At 36.5% G+C, this 21,397-nt stretch overlaps 3 protein-coding genes across 3 annotated transcripts; 1 reads left to right on the top strand and 2 right to left on the bottom strand.

Moving 5' to 3' along the window:
• Positions 1 to 9,837: 9,837 nt before the first annotated feature.
• LOC108046492 (neuropeptide-like protein 32) lies at positions 9,838 to 10,373 on the bottom strand. Its single transcript, XM_044458640.1, has 2 exons — positions 10,106 to 10,373; positions 9,838 to 10,061 (listed from the first exon to the last, which is right to left on the bottom strand). Exons 1-2 carry the CDS (start codon positions 10,341 to 10,343, stop codon positions 9,949 to 9,951), a joined length of 351 nt encoding a protein of 116 aa, XP_044314575.1. The 5' UTR covers positions 10,344 to 10,373; the 3' UTR covers positions 9,838 to 9,948.
• A 3,117-nt stretch (positions 10,374 to 13,490) lies between these two features.
• On the bottom strand, positions 13,491 to 13,859 carry LOC108046483 (putative glycine-rich cell wall structural protein 1). The gene has a single exon (XM_017126183.2). The coding sequence runs from the start codon at positions 13,857 to 13,859 to the stop codon at positions 13,491 to 13,493; it is 369 nt and encodes a 122-aa protein (XP_016981672.2).
• A 3,603-nt stretch (positions 13,860 to 17,462) lies between these two features.
• Positions 17,463 to 18,119, top strand: LOC108039160 (shematrin-like protein 2). The gene has a single exon (XM_017116081.2). It carries the CDS (start codon positions 17,530 to 17,532, stop codon positions 17,938 to 17,940), a length of 411 nt encoding a protein of 136 aa, XP_016971570.1. The 5' UTR covers positions 17,463 to 17,529; the 3' UTR covers positions 17,941 to 18,119.
• Positions 18,120 to 21,397: the final 3,278 nt, after the last annotated feature.

Genomic DNA, 21,397 nt, shown 5'->3' with positions numbered 1-21,397 from the left:
AAATTAACAGAGAGAAAAGGAAATATAAATATTTGACCGGTAATTTCCAATAAATAGGAACCAAATGGCTAAATGGGATTTCACCCCAAAGCATTTTTGTGATTTTTAAGTAAGTGAAAGCTGCACCTTTTCACCCCGGTAAAGCACACACTGCCAAACTAAATCAATTAAAGTTATTCAAGCATAATGAAACTCCCTCCAGAACTCGCTAAGACATGCAGAGGCAGAAAGAAGAAAAAATGAAGGGAAACCCGGGCGGCTTTTCACACTTGTTAATCACATTTTCGCGTCTTAAGCAAATAGCTGGCAAACTCTGGTGCCCCCGACCCATTGTAATTAAGCGGCTTAGGCGTTTGAAAGCCTCTGCGGCACAAAAGCGCTGCCTGCTTTTAGGCTTTCGGCCGTCGCAAAACCAAGGTCGCTGCCATTTCTCCTCGCTGTCTTCAGAGGGCAGTTTATCGAATTAAAAAAAGCAATAAGCAAGGGGCCAGGAGGGCAGGACAGTGCCCAGTCCAGCTCACACTTCATTGTTCCCAACTTGGCGCGGAGGGGAACAATAAAACTGAAGTGGCTGCAGGGAAGCCGTTGGTCCACAGGCTCTCCAGAGGGGCGTGTCCTTACAACACTGATCAAAAAGAAAAACGAACACACAATATATATATATGAAATAAAAACGCTGTGGAATGGCTAGATATGTAGGTCCAGAAAAATTCTTGAATTTTCTACATAAAGTAAACAACTCCAAATTGGTGTCATTTTAAAGCAACACTTAAATAAATTTTCTTTTAATCTAGAAAATCATCATTATTCGTTAAAAAAAAGTTCGAAAATTTTAAATTTAAGTATGAAATTTATTTTTTAATTTAACATATTAATTATGTTTTTTTTTGAAAATAATAATAATTTTGATGAAAATCAGATAGGTCCTGAATCTCACTATACTAATGACAAGAATATGTAGGTATAAGTACCAAATTTTAAAATGTATGACAAATTAGTTAAAGATTCCCTTGAGAGTACGTCTTCAAATGACTACACTGCACTAAAATTTGATTTTCAAAATAATAATGATTATAAATGTATAACATAAAACCAATTTATTTATTCAGAGCACAAAGCTATTAATGCCATAATAAAAAGTATTTGCATAACAATGTTGAAGCCACTTCTATTCTTAGTCTTAATGCGCTAAGAAACTCCCAATCCAATTCAAAGTATTCCTCATTTTTCTGCGGTGTATATAAACATAGTGGGAGCGGAATGGGCCATGTGCGGCCAGTGGCTGGACCGGGCAAAGTTGGCATAATTATTTCATTAACACTTAACAAGTGGCCAAGCCGAGTCTGGCGGGATCCGGGATTGAGGTCCGGGTCCGGGAATGGGGGAGAATACGGGTTGCTGTCCGTCGGCGGAGCGCAAAAACTTTCGCATTACGCATTTGTGTGCAATTTTCAAATTAACAATTGTTAATTTTGCTCTTGTTACCAGACTCGCTTTTCTTTTATTCTTTCCCTTATTTCCATCATGCGGGAGGGTAACAAAACAAAACGCAAAATGAACACAACAAAGTTGAACAAAAAAAAAATTACAAATATATAAATTTGACCGTTTGCCTTTTAAAAATACATTTTTTTTCTTGGGCACTGTCCCGTTGTCGGTTTTCTTCGTTAATTTTTTATTTTTCTCTTACCAAATTTTTATTGCGTGTTTAGCATAATTTTTTAATAATTACATTTTTGTGTGCTTGACCAAAAAAAAATTAAATGAGGGAGAATTTCGAAAATAAGAAAGAAACCAAAGAATAATAAGCAACAAGCTGAGGGAAAAGGAAACGAAACGAGCTCGTTGACTGTGGGCAAAAGTTTAGCAAAGTTTATTTGCATTACTGACAAACTGTTTAATTAGGGATTTTTTCTTAGATTTTTCAGCAGCGAAACTTTGCGGCAGGATGTGCCTACATGCCCATCTGTGCACGAGTATTTGTGTTTGTGTTTGCTTTTGCGTTTGCTTTTGAGAGTGTGTGCCACAAATACAATTAAACATGGCAGCCGGGAGTGCACACAACGAAACCAAAATAAAATCATCCTTAATCTGGCCAAAGTGTGTTGAGGTTGCTGGGGGAGTGCTTTTCCCCTACGATGGCTAATTTATATGATATTCCTGACAGCCTGCGAATTAAAGTTTATTAAAACACGCCGTTATTTAATAGGTATTTCGGTAAAAAGTTTTTAATTCTCATATTAAGTAAATACCATAACATTTAATCCTTTCCGTACTAATATGATTATACAGTTAATAATATCAGGAAATTCTGCTTAAATAAATTATTATTTTATCCCACAATCACAATTAGGCTAAAATCTCACAGTGACCACATTCCTAAGCTATCATAATTGTTTTTTGTCTAGATTTGCAAAAACTCATACAGAAAATGCAATAAAATGGTTTCAAGTTTTTGGTTCAACTATGTCAATTACCCAGCAAGACAATCAATAGGTCACCGTGAAAATTTACTGAAAAATAAATACAACTGGCAATTTTCGAATTTATTCGAGCATGAACTTATCAAAAGAATATGGTGAAATTCTTCAATCCGAATGAATAATACACTGGACTATTGATTAACAAAAAGAATAAAAGCAAAAAGTACTTTTAAAAATATTAAAATAAATAGTAAGCAAATACATTTTTACATTATACATTATTTTAGAAAAAATTAGAACTAAAAGCCTTTCTGAAACATATATTTAATTACAAAATCTTCTTAAACTTGTTTATATCCCAGCAATTTCTATCCAATTAGCAATGGTTTAAAGGTTTCCAATTTCTCCCTTATTTTGGTATAAAAAATATTGAGAGAAATGTTTTCCTGACTGTTGCAAACCGCTGACGATAATGTTATTACCCTATTCCATTCGCATTGTTATTTCACACTGGCCAAAATATCCGAAGCAGCTGTGGGAATGTCAGCATCTTGGAGAAACGGCAAAGAGGACCACAACCACAGGCGAACAGATAGCCAGGAGGAAAGATGGACAGATGGACGGATGGACGGACAGGCCTCCACATTCTGATAGCAACTGTCAGTCACTCAAGCTGTCCGTTAACCAGGCAGCCAAGCGTTAGGACCAGGTCTAGCTGAGCTGGCCAACAGAATTTGCTCGCATCATTGTAATTGTTAATTACTCAGATATTTATTCTCTTTTTTCTCCGCCCCCCCGAAGAATCTGCAGCTTTTAATACGCACGCACGCACAGGGCAATTTGGCCAGCTGCTGTTGCCAGTGGGTCGTGCATATTTATGCTTATGGCCACATCTTCTGGCCAAGCCACGAAAGGAGCGCTGATTTGGCCGCCACACGCAGCTAACAAGCGATGACCACCCATCCTACCCACAAACACGTCAACACCAAACAACGTCGTCATGCCATTTGGCAGTGGGTGGAAAATGGATGCGGAAAGAGGGTGTGCACTTGGAGAACTTTTATTTTTCATTTAAAAATGTTTTGTTATGCAAAAAATCTCAATACCGATTTCTTTGGCTGTATAAACACATATCAGCCTATAAAGCTATAAAAAAGTTTTACCACACTAATACCTTTAAAAAAGATTTTTGAAAAAAATTAATGATAATATTAATAATTTTCATTTCGAATTCTAATTGCAGTTTCCTTATGGTTCTTAATCATATGAATAAGTAGAACAATGGCCTTTTATTATAATATCTTAGGAGTTGGTATACAAAATGAACTATATATGTTTAATTTTACAAAATATATACTATGTAAGAAATTCGATTTTGTTTATGTAAATGCGTATTTCATCAGACTTTGGTAAAGTGGATATTTCTCACAGTGTTAAAAGAATGCCAAAATTTAGATCGTAATCTGCCCTGAGAAAGATTTTTGTTAGCAAATATGAAATCAATTAGTTTTTCACATTTTGATATCTTATTTTAATTAAATTGGTTTCTCAGTGTAGAGTACCAGCTCAGTCAGAATGAGCCACGTCAAGTGAGTTCACAATTTTTGCGTGCTACCATTTTTCTTCCGCCTCTGTCAGCCGCGAGTTTCGTCTTTGTACGAGCGCTGCACGGATTATCCTTGGCATGCAACGCCTTTATCCTGTTTTATTTGTGTTGTTCTGGGGGCTCCGGTTCCTTCTGTTTCATTTTTTTTTACCCGCTGATTTCGCTACTTAATTTTTTTGCCCTTTTTTTGCTTGTTGGGGAGCTGTCTGTCTCTAGGTCTGAGCGTCTCTCTACCCTCCGTGTATCGTCTGGTTTCCTTTCTGGCTGGGCTGATTGGGCGTATTTTGTTATTTTCATGTTCTACTGCTCTGCTGCTGTCTGTCAGTCAAGCCAAACGGAGCCAGAAGAAGTCCTGCCCGTGGTCCTGGCTTTGGTCCTGGCTTTGGTCCCTGGATGGCACCCGCTCGTTTGTTCATTCGCTTTTTTCCCACGTAATTAAAACTTGAAACGCATATGAATTAGAAAATACAAAAAAAAAAATACAAAAAAAAAATAAGGAAGAAAGAAAAAGAAAATAGGGAGCGGAATAAAATACGAGTACGCGACCCGGAATGGAGCCATTTGATGGTACAGAATGACATCCTGTTTCCCGCAGCCTGACATCGTTAACATCGCTGATTAAGTTTTCTTGTCCCGTGCTCAGTCTGCATGTCACTCAACGTGATTTGAAATGAAATTTTTATAATTTCAGCATCGCCCTTGGGCCAAGTCCCCCCTCCCCATCAACCCTTTTATCCAACTGGGCTTAGACTTTTTAATGTTTAACTTTATTAAGTCGACATTGGCTGCCAAAACAGTCTAGGTGCCTCAGCGACCATAGAAATTTCCAGGAAAGCCTCCTCCAAATCTGCGATCATGGAAATAATGGCCATATGGCTGAACGAAGTACGGATTGCCATATGGATTCCCATAATAGGGATTACCAAGAGGTCCAACATGTCGTTCCCCAAAAACTCCAATGCCAACTCCAAAGGCTCCAATCTGACGTCGTATCCGTTCTATAGATTCATCCAAATCTTTCACTTCATTGGGAAAATTATGTTGTGCATCCTTTTTATAATCCTCCGGCACAGCGCTTTCAGCGAAAAGTACTCCACAAATTAAAAATATGATACAGTGTAGTCCATGCATCTTAATCTTTATTCTTACAATAATATTTCTCACAACGCAAGCAGCCCTATTTATGGGAATTAGTAAACTCTATAAAGCTTAAGCGTCGTACACAACTCAAGCACTTGCTTTGGCAATTAGAGCAGCTAATTCATTTGATTTATTAGAAAGCTCTTCCAGGTTGCTCGTTATCAACAAAAATCTTTATTGCAATTTTAAAAAAGTTAAAAAGCTGTGTAATAAGGTTGCACACAAGTGGTCTACAGTTCATAACTTTACCAAATTTAAACCTATTCCAAAGTGGCATACCTCTAAAGACTTGTGATTAGATTCTCTAAAAATCTGCATTCAAATTTTTCCATTTAACGTTGATCAAATTTTTGACCCATTTTCATGTTAGTTATTTCTAATTTTCCGCTGTCTTGTAAAAGAGTGACTCAAAATTTGACTTCTAGAGTCCATAACTTTACCAAATTTAATCCTTTTCCAAAGTTTCATACCTCTAAAGACTTGTGATTCAATTCTCTAAAAATCTGCATTCAAATTTTTCCATGTAACGTTGATCAAATTTTTGACCCATTTTCATGTTAGTTATTTCTAATTTTCCGATGTCTTGTAAAAGAGTGACTCAAAATTTGACTTCTAGAGTCCATGACTTTACCAAATTTAATCCTATTCCAAAGTGGCATACCTCTAAAGACATGTGATTCAAATCTCTAAAAATCTGCATTAAAATTTTTCCATTTAACGTTGATTAAATTTTTGACCCATTTTCATGTTAGTTATTTATAATTTTCCGATGTCTTGTAAAAGAGTGACTCAACATTGGACTTCTAGAGTCCATAACTTTACCAAATTTAATCCTATTCCAAAGTGGCATACCTCTAAAGACTTGTGATTCAATTCTCTAAAAATCTGCATTCAAATTTTTCCATTTAACGTTGATCAAATTTTTGACCCATTTTCATGTTAGTTATTTATAATTTTCCGATGTCTTGTAAAAGAGTGACTCAACATTGGACTTCTAGAGTCTAAAACTTTACCAAATTGAATCCTATTCCAAAGTGGCATACCTCTAAAGACTTGTGATTCAATTCTCTAAAAATCTGCATTCAAATTTTTCCATTTAACGTTGATCAAATTTTTGACCCATTTTCATGTCAGTTATTTCTAATTTTCCGATGTCTCGTAAAAGAGTGACTCAAAATTTGACTTCTAGAGTCCATAACTTTACCAAATTTAATCCTATTCCAAAGTGGCATACCTCTAAAGACATGTGATTCAAATCTCTAAAAATCTGCATTAAAATTTTTCCATTTAACGTTGATTAAATTTTTGACCCATTTTCATGTTAGTTATTTATAATTTTCCGATGTCTTGTAAAAGAGTGACTCAACATTGGACTTCTAGAGTCCATAACTTTACCAAATTTAATCCTATTCCAAAGTGGCATACCTCTAAAGACTTGTGATTCAATTCTCTAAAAATCTGCATTCAAATTTTTCCATTTAACGTTGATCAAATTTTTGACCCATTTTCATGTTAGTTATTTATAATTTTCCGATGTCTTGTAAAAGAGTGACTCAACATTGGACTTCTAGAGTCCATAACTTTACCAAATTTAATCCTATTCCAAAATGGCATACCTCTAAAGACTTGTGATTCAATTCTCTAAAAATCTGCATTCAAATTTTTCACTTTAACGTTGATCAAATTTTTGACCCATTTTCATGTTAGTTATTTATAATTTTCCGATGTCTTGTAAAAGAGTGACTCAACATTGGACTTCTAGAGTCCATAACTTTACCAAATTTAATCCTATTCCAAAGTGGCATACCTCTAAAGACTTGTGATTCAATTCTCCAAAAATCTGCATTCAAATTTTTCCATTTAACGTTGATCAAATTTTTGACCCATTTTCATGTTAGTTATTTATAATTTTCCGATGTCTTGTAAAAGAGTGACTCAATATTGGACTTCTAGAGTCCATAACTTTACCAAATTTAATCCTATTCCAAAGTGGCATACCTCTAAAGACTTGTGATTCAATTCTCTAAAAATCTGCATTCAAATTTTTCCATTTAACGTTGATCAAATTTTTGACCCATTTTCATGTTAGTTATTTATAATTTTCCGATGTCTTGTAAAAGAGTGACTCAACATTGGACTTCTAGAGTCCATAACTTTACCAAATTTAATCCTATTCCAAAGTGGCATACCTCTAAAGACTTGTGATTCAATTCTCTAAAAATCTGCATTCAAATTTTTCACTTTAACGTTGATCAAATTTTTGACCCATTTTCATGTTAGTTATTTATAATTTTCCGATGTCTTGTAAAAGAGTGACTCAATATTGGATTTCTAGAGTCCATAACTTTACCAAATTTAATCCTATTCCAAAGTGGCATACCTCTAAAGACTTGTGATTCAATTCTCTAAAAATCTGCATTCAAATTTTTCACTTTAACGTTGATCAAATTTTTGACCCATTTTCATGTCAGTTATTTCTAATTTTCCGATGTCTTGTAAAAGAGTGACTCAACATTGGACTTCTAGAGTCCATAACATTTCCAAATTTAATCCGATTCCAAAGTGGCATACCTCTAAAGACTTGTGATTCAAATCTCTAAAAATCTGCATTAAAATTTTTCCATTTAACGTTGATCAAATTTTTGACCCATATTCATGTTAGTTATTTCTAATTTTCCGATGTCTTGTAAAAGAGTGGCTCAACATTGGACTTCTAGAGTCCATAACTTTACCAAATTTAATCCTATTCCAAAGTGGCATACCTCTAAAGACTTGTGATTAGATTCTCTAAAAATCTGCATTCAAATTTTTCCAATTAACGTTGATCAAATTTTTGACCCATTTTCATGTTAGTTATTTCTAATTTTCCGATGACTTCTAAAACAGTGACTCAAAATTTGACTTCTAGAGTCCATAACTTTACCAAATTTAATCCTATTCCAAAGTGGCATACCTCTAAAGACTTGTGATTCAATTCCTTAAAAATCTGCATTCAAATTTTTCCAATTAACGTTGATCAAATTTTTGACCCATTTTCATGTTAGTTATTTCTAATTTTCCGATGTCTTGTAAAAGAGTGGCTCAACATTGGACTTCTAGAGTCCATAACTTTACCAAATTTAATCCTATTCCAAAGTGGCATACCTCTAAAGACTTGTGATTCAAATCTCTAAAAATCTGCATTAAAATTTTTCCATTTAACGTTGATCAAATTTTTGACCCATATTCATGTTAGTTATTTCTAATTTTCCGATGTCTTGTAAAAGAGTGGCTCAACATTGGACTTCTAGAGTCCATAACTTTACCAAATTTAATCCTATTCCAAAGTGGCATACCTCTAAAGACTTGTGATTCAAATCTCTAAAAATCTGCATTAAAATTTTTCCATTTAACGTTGATTAAATTTTTGACCCATTTTCATGTTAGTTATTTCTAATTTTCTGATGTCTTGTAAAAGAGTGGCTCAACATTGGACTTCTAGAGTCCATAACTTTACCAAATTTAATCCTATTCCAAAGTGGCATACCTCTAAAGACTTGTGATTAGATTCTCTAAAAATCTGCATTCAAATTTTTCCAATTAACGTTGATCAAATTTTTGACCCATTTTCATGTTAGTTATTTCTAATTTTCCGATGACTTCTAAAACAGTGACTCAAAATTTGACTTCTAGAGTCCATAACTTTACCAAATTTAATCCTATTCCAAAGTGGCATACCTCTAAAGACTTGTGATTAGATTCTCTAAAAATCTGCATTCAAATTTTTCCATTTAACGTTGATCAAATTTTTGACCCATTTTCATGTTAGTTATTTCTAATTTTCCGATGACTTCTAAAACAGTGACTCAAAATTTGACTTCTAGAGTCCATAACTTTACCAAATTTAATCCTATTTCAAAGTGGCATACCTCTAAAGACTTGTGATTCAAATCTCTAAAAATCTGCATTCAAATTTTTCCAATTAACGTTGATCAAATTTTTGACCCATTTTCATGTTAGTTATTTCTAATTTTCCGATGTCTTGTAAAAGAGTGGCTCAACATTGGACTTCTAGAGTCCATAACTTTACCAAATTTAATCCTATTCCAAAATGGCATACCTCTAAAGACTTGTGATTCAATTCTCTAAAAATCTGCATTCAAATTTTTCACTTTAACGTTGATCAAATTTTTGACCCATTTTCATGTCAGTTATTTCTAATTTTCCGATGTCTTGTAAAAGAGTGACTCAACATTGGACTTCTAGAGTTCATAACATTTCCAAATTTAATCCGATTCCAAAGTGGCATACCTCTAAAGACTTGTGATTCAATTCTCTAAAAATCTGTATTCAAATTTTTCCATTTAACGTTGATCAAATTTTTGACCCATTTTCATGTCAGCTTAAAACCTGGCAAAGTAAAACTCTTTAATTTTAGTCAAAAGTTTGTCTGGGAACTTATATTTTTCATTACTTCAAATATCATTGAAATTTAGGGAATGTCTTATATCAAAGTAATATATAATGTTATTTTTTTCAGGTAATGTCAACCATCAATACTAACGTTTCATCATCCCCATATCTTACACCTGCTTCCGCCCGTACCCCATTATAATGGATTTAGCCATCCACCTTGGATGTGAATTAAAAAAAAGAACGACCCACTTAAATGGATGCGCGTCGCCGCATAAAAAACTGGTTCAGCACTTGGTCGGGTAATTAGAGCAGCAGCTCGTGTTGATTTATTAGCAGCTAATCCTGGTCTGATCGTATCACGTATGCACATTAAATTAATAACACCTAGCCGAAGAAGGGGCCGCCAAAGAAGGGCGGCGGTGGTGGTGGTGGATAGAAGCCGCCGCCTCCGAAACCGGGTCTCCGGAACCCACCGCCGCCGCCGCCGCAGCAGAATCCTCCGCCCCCCTGCCGAATCCACCGCCGCCTCTGCCAAATCCACCGCCGCCTCTGCCAAATCCTCCGCCTCCTCTGCCAAATCCTCGACCTCCACGGCCGAATCCGAATTGCCTGGCCAGGCGAACAGCCGGCTGCTCCTGCTGCTCCACTGCCTGATTTACATCCGCCAGAGTCAGTTGCTGTACATCCACATCCGCTTGGGGGGCCGTGGTCCCCGATTTCGCCAGCAGGACCAGCAGGCCGGCACTTAGCATTAATAGATTCAAGTGGTAGACGCGCATCGCTCCGCTGTCTCGTTCACCTAAAGTTCTCCAAATTCGAGCCGATCCCCCGCCTAGGCACTTTATATAGCTCTCTGCCGACTTGATTACTGTGGCGTTCTAAAACGGGTTCTGTGTGCCGACGACCTTAAACAATTAAATTTCCTGAGCATAATCAAATGGCGAAGAAAACCCCCGACTTTCAAGAGCCTCGAGCTGAAATTGTAAACAACTGAAAAGCAAAACAGCAAAAAGAAAGAAAATAACAAAATCATTTCTGCGCAGCGCATACAACCTGTTCGTAGACTTATTCCTCCCTTTTTTCTCCTCATTCGCTAATAATTATGTTCTGCAATCGTGAGAATAATATGCTTAACTTACTACTCTTTAACCTGCCAATACGTCATTAGTTAATAATAACTTAGTAAACAAAAAGCGGATAATATTTTTGTTTGTCACAGGTATTAAATTAAAATGTTTCTTAATATAAACAAAATCGAAATATGTTTACTTGCCTAAGCCAGCAACTTAAATTCATTTTTTTTCCAACCAATAATTCTTACATTATTATTATTTTTAAAATAAGTGCATTTGGTATACATATTTTACAATAAATTTTAATCTGCCTTAAAACGAGAATAAAGAAACAACCAAATTATCATGCCAATACGTCAATTGGCGGTATTTCTAACAAAGTCATTATAAGATATAAAATCGGTTGGAATAAAAAAAAAACATAGAAAATATTAATATCTATTTCTCGGGATTTTTTCTATAGCACTTTATTATTATTTGAAGTGAGTAAGAACCGCCAACTTCGAAGTTAATTAGAACCAAACGTTTGGGACTGCAAAATTATACAAGCTTCATACAAAATGTGCCGTCATTTGGATGACGGGACTAGAAAAGGTAAAGCGTACAAATCCAATTACAAAGACATGCAAACATGTACATATGGGTAATTTCATTTGCCGACATCTAATGCTCATTAAGAGATTTCTTAAGTACGGGCCACATGTGAGTTGTTTACAATTCAGAAAATCCGCCCCAAGCGCCGCCCATTCCCCAGCAAAAAGCGATACGTATTTATAAGCCATAAATAACGTGTAAACAAAAAGCCGCCACAAACAACAAGTATACGCCCGATGGGCCAGCATCTCTCTTGTGGCGACAACAACAATAGTAACAACATCGCGGCCAAATTATAAGGCTATAAAAGGCAATAAAAAAAACTTTGCGATATCAAATTACAACGCCCTCATAAAGTTATAAAAGTTTCAAGCGTATCCAAACGCACAGCACGTTCCACGTCAGTCCCCCTTTTCGCTTTTTCGAGATCCCCATCTCGAATCCGGCTTTTCCCTTCTGGGCCAGGCCTAATATTTTCAATAACAAATCAATCAGCTGCGGCTGCTGCCGCGACGGTCAACATGGATAATCAGTTCGAACGGCTTTTCCCGCCTCCGGATTTTTCTCGATTTTCCCACCGATGTTGCCAGCTGCGTGGGCGTTGCCCTTGGATGGGCGGCCACCGAAAAGTGGGCGGGTGTGTATCCGAAAGGTGCCGTAGATTTATTGAGACACGATTTCGATAAGAAGAGCTACGCCAAAATGGCCAAAAGCTGAAGGAGCAGGACGAAGCGGGAGTATATCGAATCTGTAATACTCTGATGAGGATTATTAAGGAAACATTTATAAAAGGTACTGTTAAACAAAATTTAATAAATTTACTACAAATTTAATTGTTGTAATTGTAAACAAAAATCAATATACAATTTATTAATATTTCGATTTCGTAAGAATAACAAAGCACAAGTAAATCTTGATATACTACTTGGCGGCTATCAACGATACATTTAATTTATAATGAGAATGAAAATTTTAATGAATCAAAATTCTAAGTTCTAATCGTCTCCATCAGAATCAAATGTATTTATATTATTTATTAATACAGTCCTGACATAAATTATTTAAGTTTCTATTATTTTGTGTAACTACTGAGTTATCACCAAGCTTACTTAATCGTTATCTTAAATTGTTGAACTCTTTAAGCCCCAACTATGCTAAGTCATTAAAGCGCAAAAAAGAAAAGTCCTCTTTTAACAAAGTTCCTAAAGTATACCGTGAAAGTGTAGACTAACAAAGCCTTTTACAAGACTGCGTTTTAGTAACGAGAAATTTTTCACGAGCCAGAAAAAATGAAATGGGGCGATGGGACAGTAAGAAAAAACGAAAACTTTTATCAATGTTGGCGTATGACCCTTGTATGGGTGGGTGGGTCTTTGGGTGGCCGTCCTCTGCGCTAAGGTCAAGGGATAACAAAAGGCGTAAATTTAAAGCCAAGTTAATTTTTTAACAATAAAGGGCGCTTGTCAAAAGAGAAATTTTACAGCAAACGTTTAATCTTAAACGACTTTTTCAAGGCAACGCGATTGGCAAGTTAGATAGCAAACGCCAGTGGCAGCAGCCGCAGTTAAGTTTCAATGGATTGCTTTGTTATAAATAAGGAAAAGAAATGAAAGAATTAAATGCTGATATACAGGCCAAGAAAAAGATCAAATTTATCTTCATCAATTTACGGTAATCGTTGACTAAATCATTATTAGATTACAATTAACAGGGGCATGATACTTTTCGTACTGTACTTTAGTGTAATATTAATGAAAATTAGTACGGGAGTGCCGAAGAAATCTCGAAAGGTTTAAAATCACTTTATTATAATATGCTATAAAAAAAGGACGTCATTGGACTTCCAGACTTCAAATATATTAAACTAGTAACCATTTTTTAACAAGATTGTATCTCATAAAAGTTCTTTGGCTCCTATATTATTTATCAAATAGTTTGCCAAAAATTATTGTATTAATTGGTGTTTAAATAGAAAACATTACTTTTATATTTGCCATATGTTTTTTTTCGGGACTAACTCTCACATTATTTTGTAGCCAACATTTTGTACCAACATTTTTTGAAGTGTATACGCATTTAACTCTGAATAAAAGTGCCAGTCATTGAAGGCAATGCAAATGACAAGGAAATTAAGTGAATCAAAGAACAGAGGTAATTTTATTTGGAACTTAATTAGAGCGTGCTTGATTGCACTTTGATTACACATTCTATTTCTAGTGGTTTAGGCTAAGTCAGTCACAGATGATTGCTGGTTGGTATTTAGCGTCCGAAGCCAAAGCCTCCAGGACCTCCTCCAAAGCCGCCTCCAGGACCTCCAAAACCGCCTCCTGGACCTCCAAAACCGCCTCCTGGACCCTCCAAATCCACCGCCTCTATTACCTCCAAAACCAAAGCCGCCTCCTCCAAAGCCGCCTCCTCCAAAGCCGCCTGCCCTGGCCCTCCTCCGAAACCGCCTCCTCCTGGCCTTCCTCCAAATCCTCCGCCGAATTGACGAACTGGCCGAGCGGCCTGTGGAGCCTGGACACCTGCATCCACAGCCAGGAGCTGGGCCGCAGGATCAAATGTAGCTGCTGAAGAGCCGGCGACCAGAAGGATGGTCGCCAGGGCAAGGCAAACAAATGTACGCATTTCGAGGAAACTTCTGCCACTAATCACCGCCAAAGTTTCGATGGATTCTGAAGACTCCACTCGGCAGCCCCGCAATTTATATGATTTGGAATTTATCGACTCGCGGCGTCGACGGAGGAAGCGAAATAAAAGTAGAAGTGGTTCGACCGGGCGGGACATCAAAGTTGCGAGTGTTTCCCCAAAACTCAATGAAATGAATACTGCTGGCAGAGCGATTCGTATTAACTGTCTAGCTAAGCGCTAAGCAACAACAATAACACTGCCCATAATAATAACCAAAACCTATTAGGCAACAAAAACAGAGCAGAGCCAAAGTTTTTGCCAAACACCCACAAAGAGAAGGTCTGAACCAAAAGATGGGCTTTCTCCAAGCGTCTCGGTGTCCCAACTCGACGACTATTCAAATGCGCAAAACATTCAAGTTTCTTGGCTAGCACAACAAAACAGATCAATAGACAAGTGGCCAAATGTTCATGGGAAGCACCATCTCAAGTGGGCCTCTCCATTCATCTTTCAGATTTCGCAAAACAATCCGACAGGGTTTGGGGATTTTGGGCTGTTTGTTTGAATTAATTAAAATGTAAGGGTAAACAGTCTACGCAACTGGTTGTTATTTAAATGTCATCAATGTTCTTGTTTTCATTTCATCTGACTCACTGACTCATTTCGTTTATTAGCTTCTCCAGTGGTCAACACATTTCTAGATTTGGCCTTTTTCTGATGCTAATACTTTGTTATATAATAAATTTATAATTAGCATTTAAGCTATAATTATATTAGTCATTTCTCATTAAATTTTCAGACTAATAGAAATGGGAACCACGAAAATCACTTTAAGGTATAATTTTTATTACAGTTATAGATTAAGCATTAAAATTCAAAAAGATTTTATTAACCTACATGAATAATGAATATAAAAAATAAAATAAAAAATAAAAAGGAATAAAATAATGATTTTAAAAGCATTAACTTATGAAAGTAACTTATTATTTGTAGACAAGTTCATAATTGTATTTTGATAAGGTTAGTTAATCAATTCACGACAATTGTATAATAAATTTAATAAAAGGTTAATCCAGAAAACTTTTAATTCAATTATGGAGTCAAAGTGGACGTTCAAAATAATCTGCAACGGTCAAACTTATATTTTAAACTGATTTGCCGTCCAAACTGTCATCCGTCAATTGCCGACTATCGTCATTTTGAGTTTAACAGGGGTGAAGAAAATGACAAGACTGCCTACATTTTTCACAACTTTTAGTCATCTTTCTGAGCAGAGGAGAAACTTTATGTTGAACTTTTAAAGAAGTAACAAACAAAATGCGAGCAAGAAAATAATAAAAACTTTTAAGAAGGACTCGCAGAAAAGAAGGAAAGATTTCCCAGCTTAAACAGGTAAAAACGTTTTAGTTCTGCACGTGATGTTATTTATATTACGACACTATAATAATTATAATTTGTAAGTAACATTTTACATTATTTTTAAGGCCACTTTTTTAAAAAATAATAAAAACAAGTTATTTGATTAGCTTTATTTATAAGTTACTAGACTCAAGAATTTATTTCAAGGTTGTTTTATAGATTCTATCAGAATCCAGATAATAAATAGTTTAAAAAAAAAAAATTATAATTCCAGCTCAAAAAGCGTAGGGTCTTTATTCCGCCTTTTGGCGGAAAAACATTCTAGCACATAAATAACCATGAACCTGCTTCACAACCCCACAGCCCGAAAAGCATGAATTAGTTGTCCAGCACCTGAACTTCTGGCCAATGTAAATTAGTAATTTCACTAATCGCCAACCGGTTCGTTGGCGCGAGGGAAGACTGTTGGGTAAATGTTTGCGTTGGCTCTTTTTTTTTTTTAGTTTATATTTCCATTTTCCTGCTCCAACTTCTACGCTGATTATGACAATCATAGTCAAAATTCTTTTTCACCGCTTCGGCCGTGGTCGAGTAAAAAGTGTATTTTTAATTTATGCCCCGTCTGAGATTCTTTTTGCTCTCAATGAGTTTCCCGCTGCAGTCTTTCGGAAATTTATGCGGAAGTTTATGCCATCCCAACTGGATTTCGGGGAGCATTTTGTAAGAGGAGTGGTTCGTAAAATGTGCATCATTTTGACGTTGACATCGTTAATTGACCCAGTTTTCTGAACTGGCTAAAAGCGTTTAAATTTGAATAAGCAAATTTGGGCAGCGAAATGGAGATGGGTAGAGAGATTTCGCGTTTTGCATAAATGAATTAAAATGCCGCGGCTAGGGCTTTGGATTAGGGTGAAAAACACATACGTCAAAACCGCAATAAACCAATTGAGACCTATTCAAGCCGTCTATAGAGCCATCGAGCATTGTTAATGGCCGGCCCACGCTCATAAAACAAACAGCGAAGCCAAACAGCAGCAAACTGGCAAACAAGCAGGCCGGCAAGCTGGCAAACTCGCAAACTCGCAAACTGGCCGAACTCGGCAAACAACAAGAGCAACAGCTAACAGCAATTCACACTTACGCACCCTGAAGTTGGCGGCGTCTGCCAAAAGTCTGGGAATGGGAATGAGAATTATTTAGTATGGGGTATGGGGTATGAGTATGGAAGTGGGAGTGAAGTGGGCGTGGTTCTGTGCCCGGTCAATAGCATAACTAACCTTCAAATGAAATTAGCACATTTACACAGCTTACCTGACCGCAAGAGCAGAGTGGCCCACTTGGCGGTATTATAGCCAAAGTCTTAAGTTACAAAAATCTGAATTTTTAAGAAATCGATTCTTACAAGAACAATTTTTAGACAATAATAATAGTTATTAATTTCAAACAGTGCAATTCGAATTTAAAATTAAAGAATCTTTCTACGCACTCGAAGCTTTAATTCCCAAATGGTTCTAGCTTAATTTTGATAATTAAATTATTGGTTTCATCGCTGATGATCCGGCTTGTTTTAAATTTACCTTTATTATAAGCCAAGACTTGGCATAGTGAGTGTCATAAACATATTCGTTTTTATATTCAATTCAGAAAATAAATTTACATAAAAATTTAATATTAAGGCTCAAAGTACAAAACGTTAATCTTGTGCACAAACTTTTTGTTCAGTTTGCTTAAATTTGATGTGTTCACTAAAATGTATTAAATTTAAAGAAACTGAACAATTTTAAAGGAAAAAGCGGTTGAAGCCTTTCCGAGTGTCATAAAATATTTAAAATGCAATTTGGCTACCTCCTGTAATCTGGCCAGCACTGCTCAGAAGTTGGTTCCGCCGCAAAGTGAAATGTTTTGCTCTTTAAACTGCCACTGGCTGCCATTCGATTTCATGAGCGCCACTTAGCGTGCCACCAAAAAATTCCCGGGCCAACCATATGAATTGGCTTTTTGTTTCGTATTTGCGGGCTGACGGCGGAGGGGCAGGGGCATCGTACTCGCATATTTTAATAGTTTGTTTTATGGCATTTACATTAGCATCTAATTTCTGCTAACAAGCGGCCGCAAAAACAAACAGACCAAGTACAAGCAGTGCGGAAAAAGCGAAACAAAAGTTTCCATTTTATGCCCAAAGTTCTAGGCTATAAAGACACCGGTCGCGAGTTGGCCAGGTCACAGTCTGAAAACGGAGAGCGGAGCAACCATAAAGCCACTGATAAAGTCAAGCGACCAGCAAGCAGTTCAAGGAGCAATAAGGATAATGCGTAGCTGGTTTTTATTCGGATTATATGCCGTGCTAATCGCCGCAACAGTTGGCCAACCGCTGCAGCAAAATGAGTCCGGAAAAAACGAGGATTCTGAAAGGGGCGAGCGAGTGAGTCGCCAAATTCCCTATCCATACATGGGCGGCTACGTCGGAGGATACGGTGGATACGGAGGATACGGAGGAATCGGTGGATACGGGGGCTATGGAAGCTACGCCGGCATACGCTCTTCACTTTATCCTTACGGCAATCTGTACGGCTCCAGCGGCTTGGGACTGTCGGGCGGATATTATGGTCGTCCTTATGGTTATGGCGGTGGCTATAATATTGGATATCCGGCCATTGGCGGCGTTGGTGGCATTGCCGGCGGCATCTTTGGCGTTAGTCCACTTTCCCCATTCGCTTAAGTGGCTAACCGAAATAAAAAACCTATACAAAAAACTAAAACCATTGGCAAATTTAACTAAAAAAATATTTTTTTTTTAATGGGAGTGAAGTTTAGCTGTGGTTAAATAAGCAAGGATTACCTAATGATTCCTCAGTCAGCTATTTGACATGGTAATGTGATTGTGGTCAATATGGAAAACAAAAATATAAAAAATGCAAATGCTTATAAAAAAAGCATTTCAAAAAAATCTTTTGAACTTATTTTTAAGGTACCCTCAAAATAAATTATGAAATTAAAAATTAACAAAAAATGGTTTCTAAAAGTAATAATAATAGTTATATAAAATATAATATAAACACAATATAAGAAAACTTAAGCTGAATATCTTTTCTAAAGGCTTTCCGCAAAAAAGTCAAAACAATAACCTGTTTAAAAAACCTCAATAAAGGATTTATGTGTAAGAATTTACAAGTGCTTTGAGAATTGCATCGCTCAATTCGGTAACAAATTAAAATACGCTCTTAAAGGCAATATAAGTCAAACTAGTCAACGCAAATGTTTCTTTTTGATGGCCCCACGATTTCGCGTTTTATTTACTCAGTGGAGCAGTGTCTCCTTTGAAGCAATTCAAAACGATTATCGCTTTCATTCATTAAAATCTAGTGTGGCATACCACATTATTTGCCCAGCTCTGCGCTAACCAGAGCTCAATCATTTACCTCCATCTGGGGAGACGCTTAAGCAAATAGCAGCCAGCCTTGTGGACATTGGCCAGACAGGAAGAGCTGGCTACTTTTTAGATTTTAATTGCCGATAGTGTAAGCAGTGTGCCATACCACACACACACACACACACACTAAGCTATACCATACCATAGTATCCAGTACACTCACGGACTAGTCGACCAAAGTGTCCGAGTGCCGTTTAATTAGTGTGTGACTTTTAAACGACTTGCGTTGCACATACGCCCTGTTGCACTCACAGCCCGACCGACTCCGTTTCGCTCAGTGTAAGCAAACACACACACAAACACACATGAGTTGGTCAGGAAAGCGTAAGCAAACAGAAAACAAGCAACAGGAAGTCAAAGACAGACACAGACCAAGAAAAAGGGGGAAATGTCCGATGCCCTAACAAGCAACGTGAGCATGAATTATTATTTCAATTAACAGTAACGAAAAACGACTAGAACTGCAAAGGGCCTTCAAAGACTTCATGCAAGTGGTTTATGGTGGGAATATTGAATAATTCAGCATGGAAAATCGTCAACTAATTGCGGTGTTTAGGCTTCTCGGTTTCTTGGACTTTATAATTGCAGTAATTGAACGTTAATTAATAATCATTTTCTTCTGATAGACCCCCGACTTTCAAATATTATTGGTGGTAATGGCAGTGATGCGCATATATAAGCCCTACTTGTGTTTTGCAAGAGAATACACCAATTAAGGTGAAATAAAATAAATTCCTATTTCTGTTACGTTATTTTCTTACAAATAAAATACTTTTTCAACTAAAAAAATATTTCGTACTAATAATTGCAGTTATTAAGAATAAAACATTACAAATCAATTCGAATTCAGCATAATTTTAGTATGTTCCTGGGCAAACGGAATGATTTAGCGAGGCTACCCAGTCTCTAAACCAGCTCATCCTTTGACAACTTGGCTTTGGCAATCCGTTGACAAATACGAAAAGTGTCTGTCCATCTTTCATCCCCTTGGCGGGACTCTGATTGCGCTTCTACTTGGTGCCGATTATCTTTTAATGTCTCCCCGGGTACTGGCCGTCGGGTTTCGATGGGGGGCTGTGGAATCACTGAGCCATTCATTGAATCTGGCGCTGCTTTTTATGCACTCACTTCGCCTTTCTGTGGGCATCGCTTTTGATTTGGCCAGTGCTTTGCCAATTGCACTCGAAATTGCTGCAGCCGGGCGCTGTGTTTAAAATGGCAATCAGATAACACCTTCCTTTTCGCCATATTCCACTATATACCTCTATTGAAAGCCAGATGTTGCGGTTGCCGTGGCAGTTGCATTCAAAACATATATATATATATGCTTTTCATGCGTATTTGGTTGGGAGAAAAGGCGGGGTATGCTAAACTAAACTGAAATAACGCGCCTCACTGACTGACTGACTAAAGGCAGTGGGTCGAATGGGGCTGCCTGTTGGCATAAGCTTTATACATTTTACGCTTTGTGGCCCCCGCAATATGTGTGTGTGTGTGTGTGTGTATTTGCATGTGTATCAGCTCAAAGTAGCGTGAAATAAAAAACGTCGACACTTGAGGCCGAAGCCTTTGAGTGCTGGCAGTGTTTATATAAATACATATATATATATGTGTGCCATACTCCCATAGTCCGTCCGTGTTGAAGCGTAAAAAGAAGCAGATGAAAATAAAAAAATTAAAATAAAAAAAAAATAAATAATAAATAAATAGTATAATCTTTAAAAATTATATAAAAAAATCAAATATTAATAAAAAACGTCAACGCTTAAAAAACTAAAAAACTTAAAAATAAACACAAATATCTAAAAATGATACCATACTATTGTTATAGATATAACGTACAACCTATAAAGATGATAAAAATACATTGAAAAACACAATAGCTTAAGAAATATAAAAAAATACATTACCCAGTAGGATAAATAAATCAAGTAGATCAAAAAAGTTGAGTTATGTAAGGCTTCAAAAAAATCATTAAATTAACCATTTTTTGACTAATAACGTACCGCCTTAAGGTATAAAAAATACGATTTGTAAAGATTAATGTCAATAGCTTACACGCGCAAATATCATAAATTCGCAAAATAAATGTTCCTACATAGGATAAAGTGATCGGGCATTTCAAACTGATCGCGTACACATGTTAGGACGATGTGAAAGTTTCAGATCGCAGCTTTAAATGAGCCAAACGGTATGAAAAGACGGACAGACGGACAGACGGACAGAGGACAGACGGACAGAGGACATGGCTATATCGACTCCCTATTGATCGATCAAGAATATATATACTTTATGGGGTGAAACGTCTCTTAGCGTTACAAACTTGACCAAAATTATAATATGCAAGGTATAAAAATATAAACAAGATGATGGCCGGCAAAAAGCACAGTTAGAGCCACAAAAAGAGAACTCGTCCAGCCAAAAAGGACTTGGTGCGGAAAATGAAATCTCTATGGCTTGTGCTCCAAGATCTGTCCATCAAAGTGGCAACCTAAGAAAAGCACACTAAGGTCCTCAACCGATGACCAGATAACGCAAAGACTGCACTGGAAAAATTATCCCTCATTTTCTTAATAGAAACCATAAAACAAGTGTTTACATAAGCAGAAATATGATGTCAAAAGCATATTTCAATTTGAAACAATATTTTTGTGCTCTCAATACAAACGACTTTACTAATTATTTGATTACTTAATTTTTTTGATTCCAAAGAATATTATAATTATTAATTGATATTTATATAAAT

The sequence above is a fragment of the Drosophila rhopaloa genome, unplaced genomic scaffold (genome assembly GCF_018152115.1).
Source record: "Drosophila rhopaloa isolate 14029-0021.01 unplaced genomic scaffold, ASM1815211v1 contig_167, whole genome shotgun sequence".
NCBI classification, from domain to species: Eukaryota; Metazoa; Arthropoda; class Insecta; order Diptera; family Drosophilidae; genus Drosophila; species Drosophila rhopaloa.
This window is presented reverse-complemented; position numbering and strand designations above follow the sequence as displayed.

Coding starts and splice junctions, on each gene's coding strand:
- LOC108046492 (XM_044458640.1), bottom strand. CDS start 10,343: ATGCGCGTCTACCACTTGAATCTATTAATGCTAAGTGCCGGCCTGCTG. Junction 10,062..10,105: donor AGGATTTGGCAGAGGCGGCG/GTGGATTTGGCA, acceptor AGGGGGGCGGAG/GATTCTGCTGCGGCGGCGGC.
- LOC108046483 (XM_017126183.2), bottom strand. CDS start 13,859: ATGCGTACATTTGTTTGCCTTGCCCTGGCGACCATCCTTCTGGTCGCC.
- LOC108039160 (XM_017116081.2), top strand. CDS start 17,530: ATGCGTAGCTGGTTTTTATTCGGATTATATGCCGTGCTAATCGCCGCA.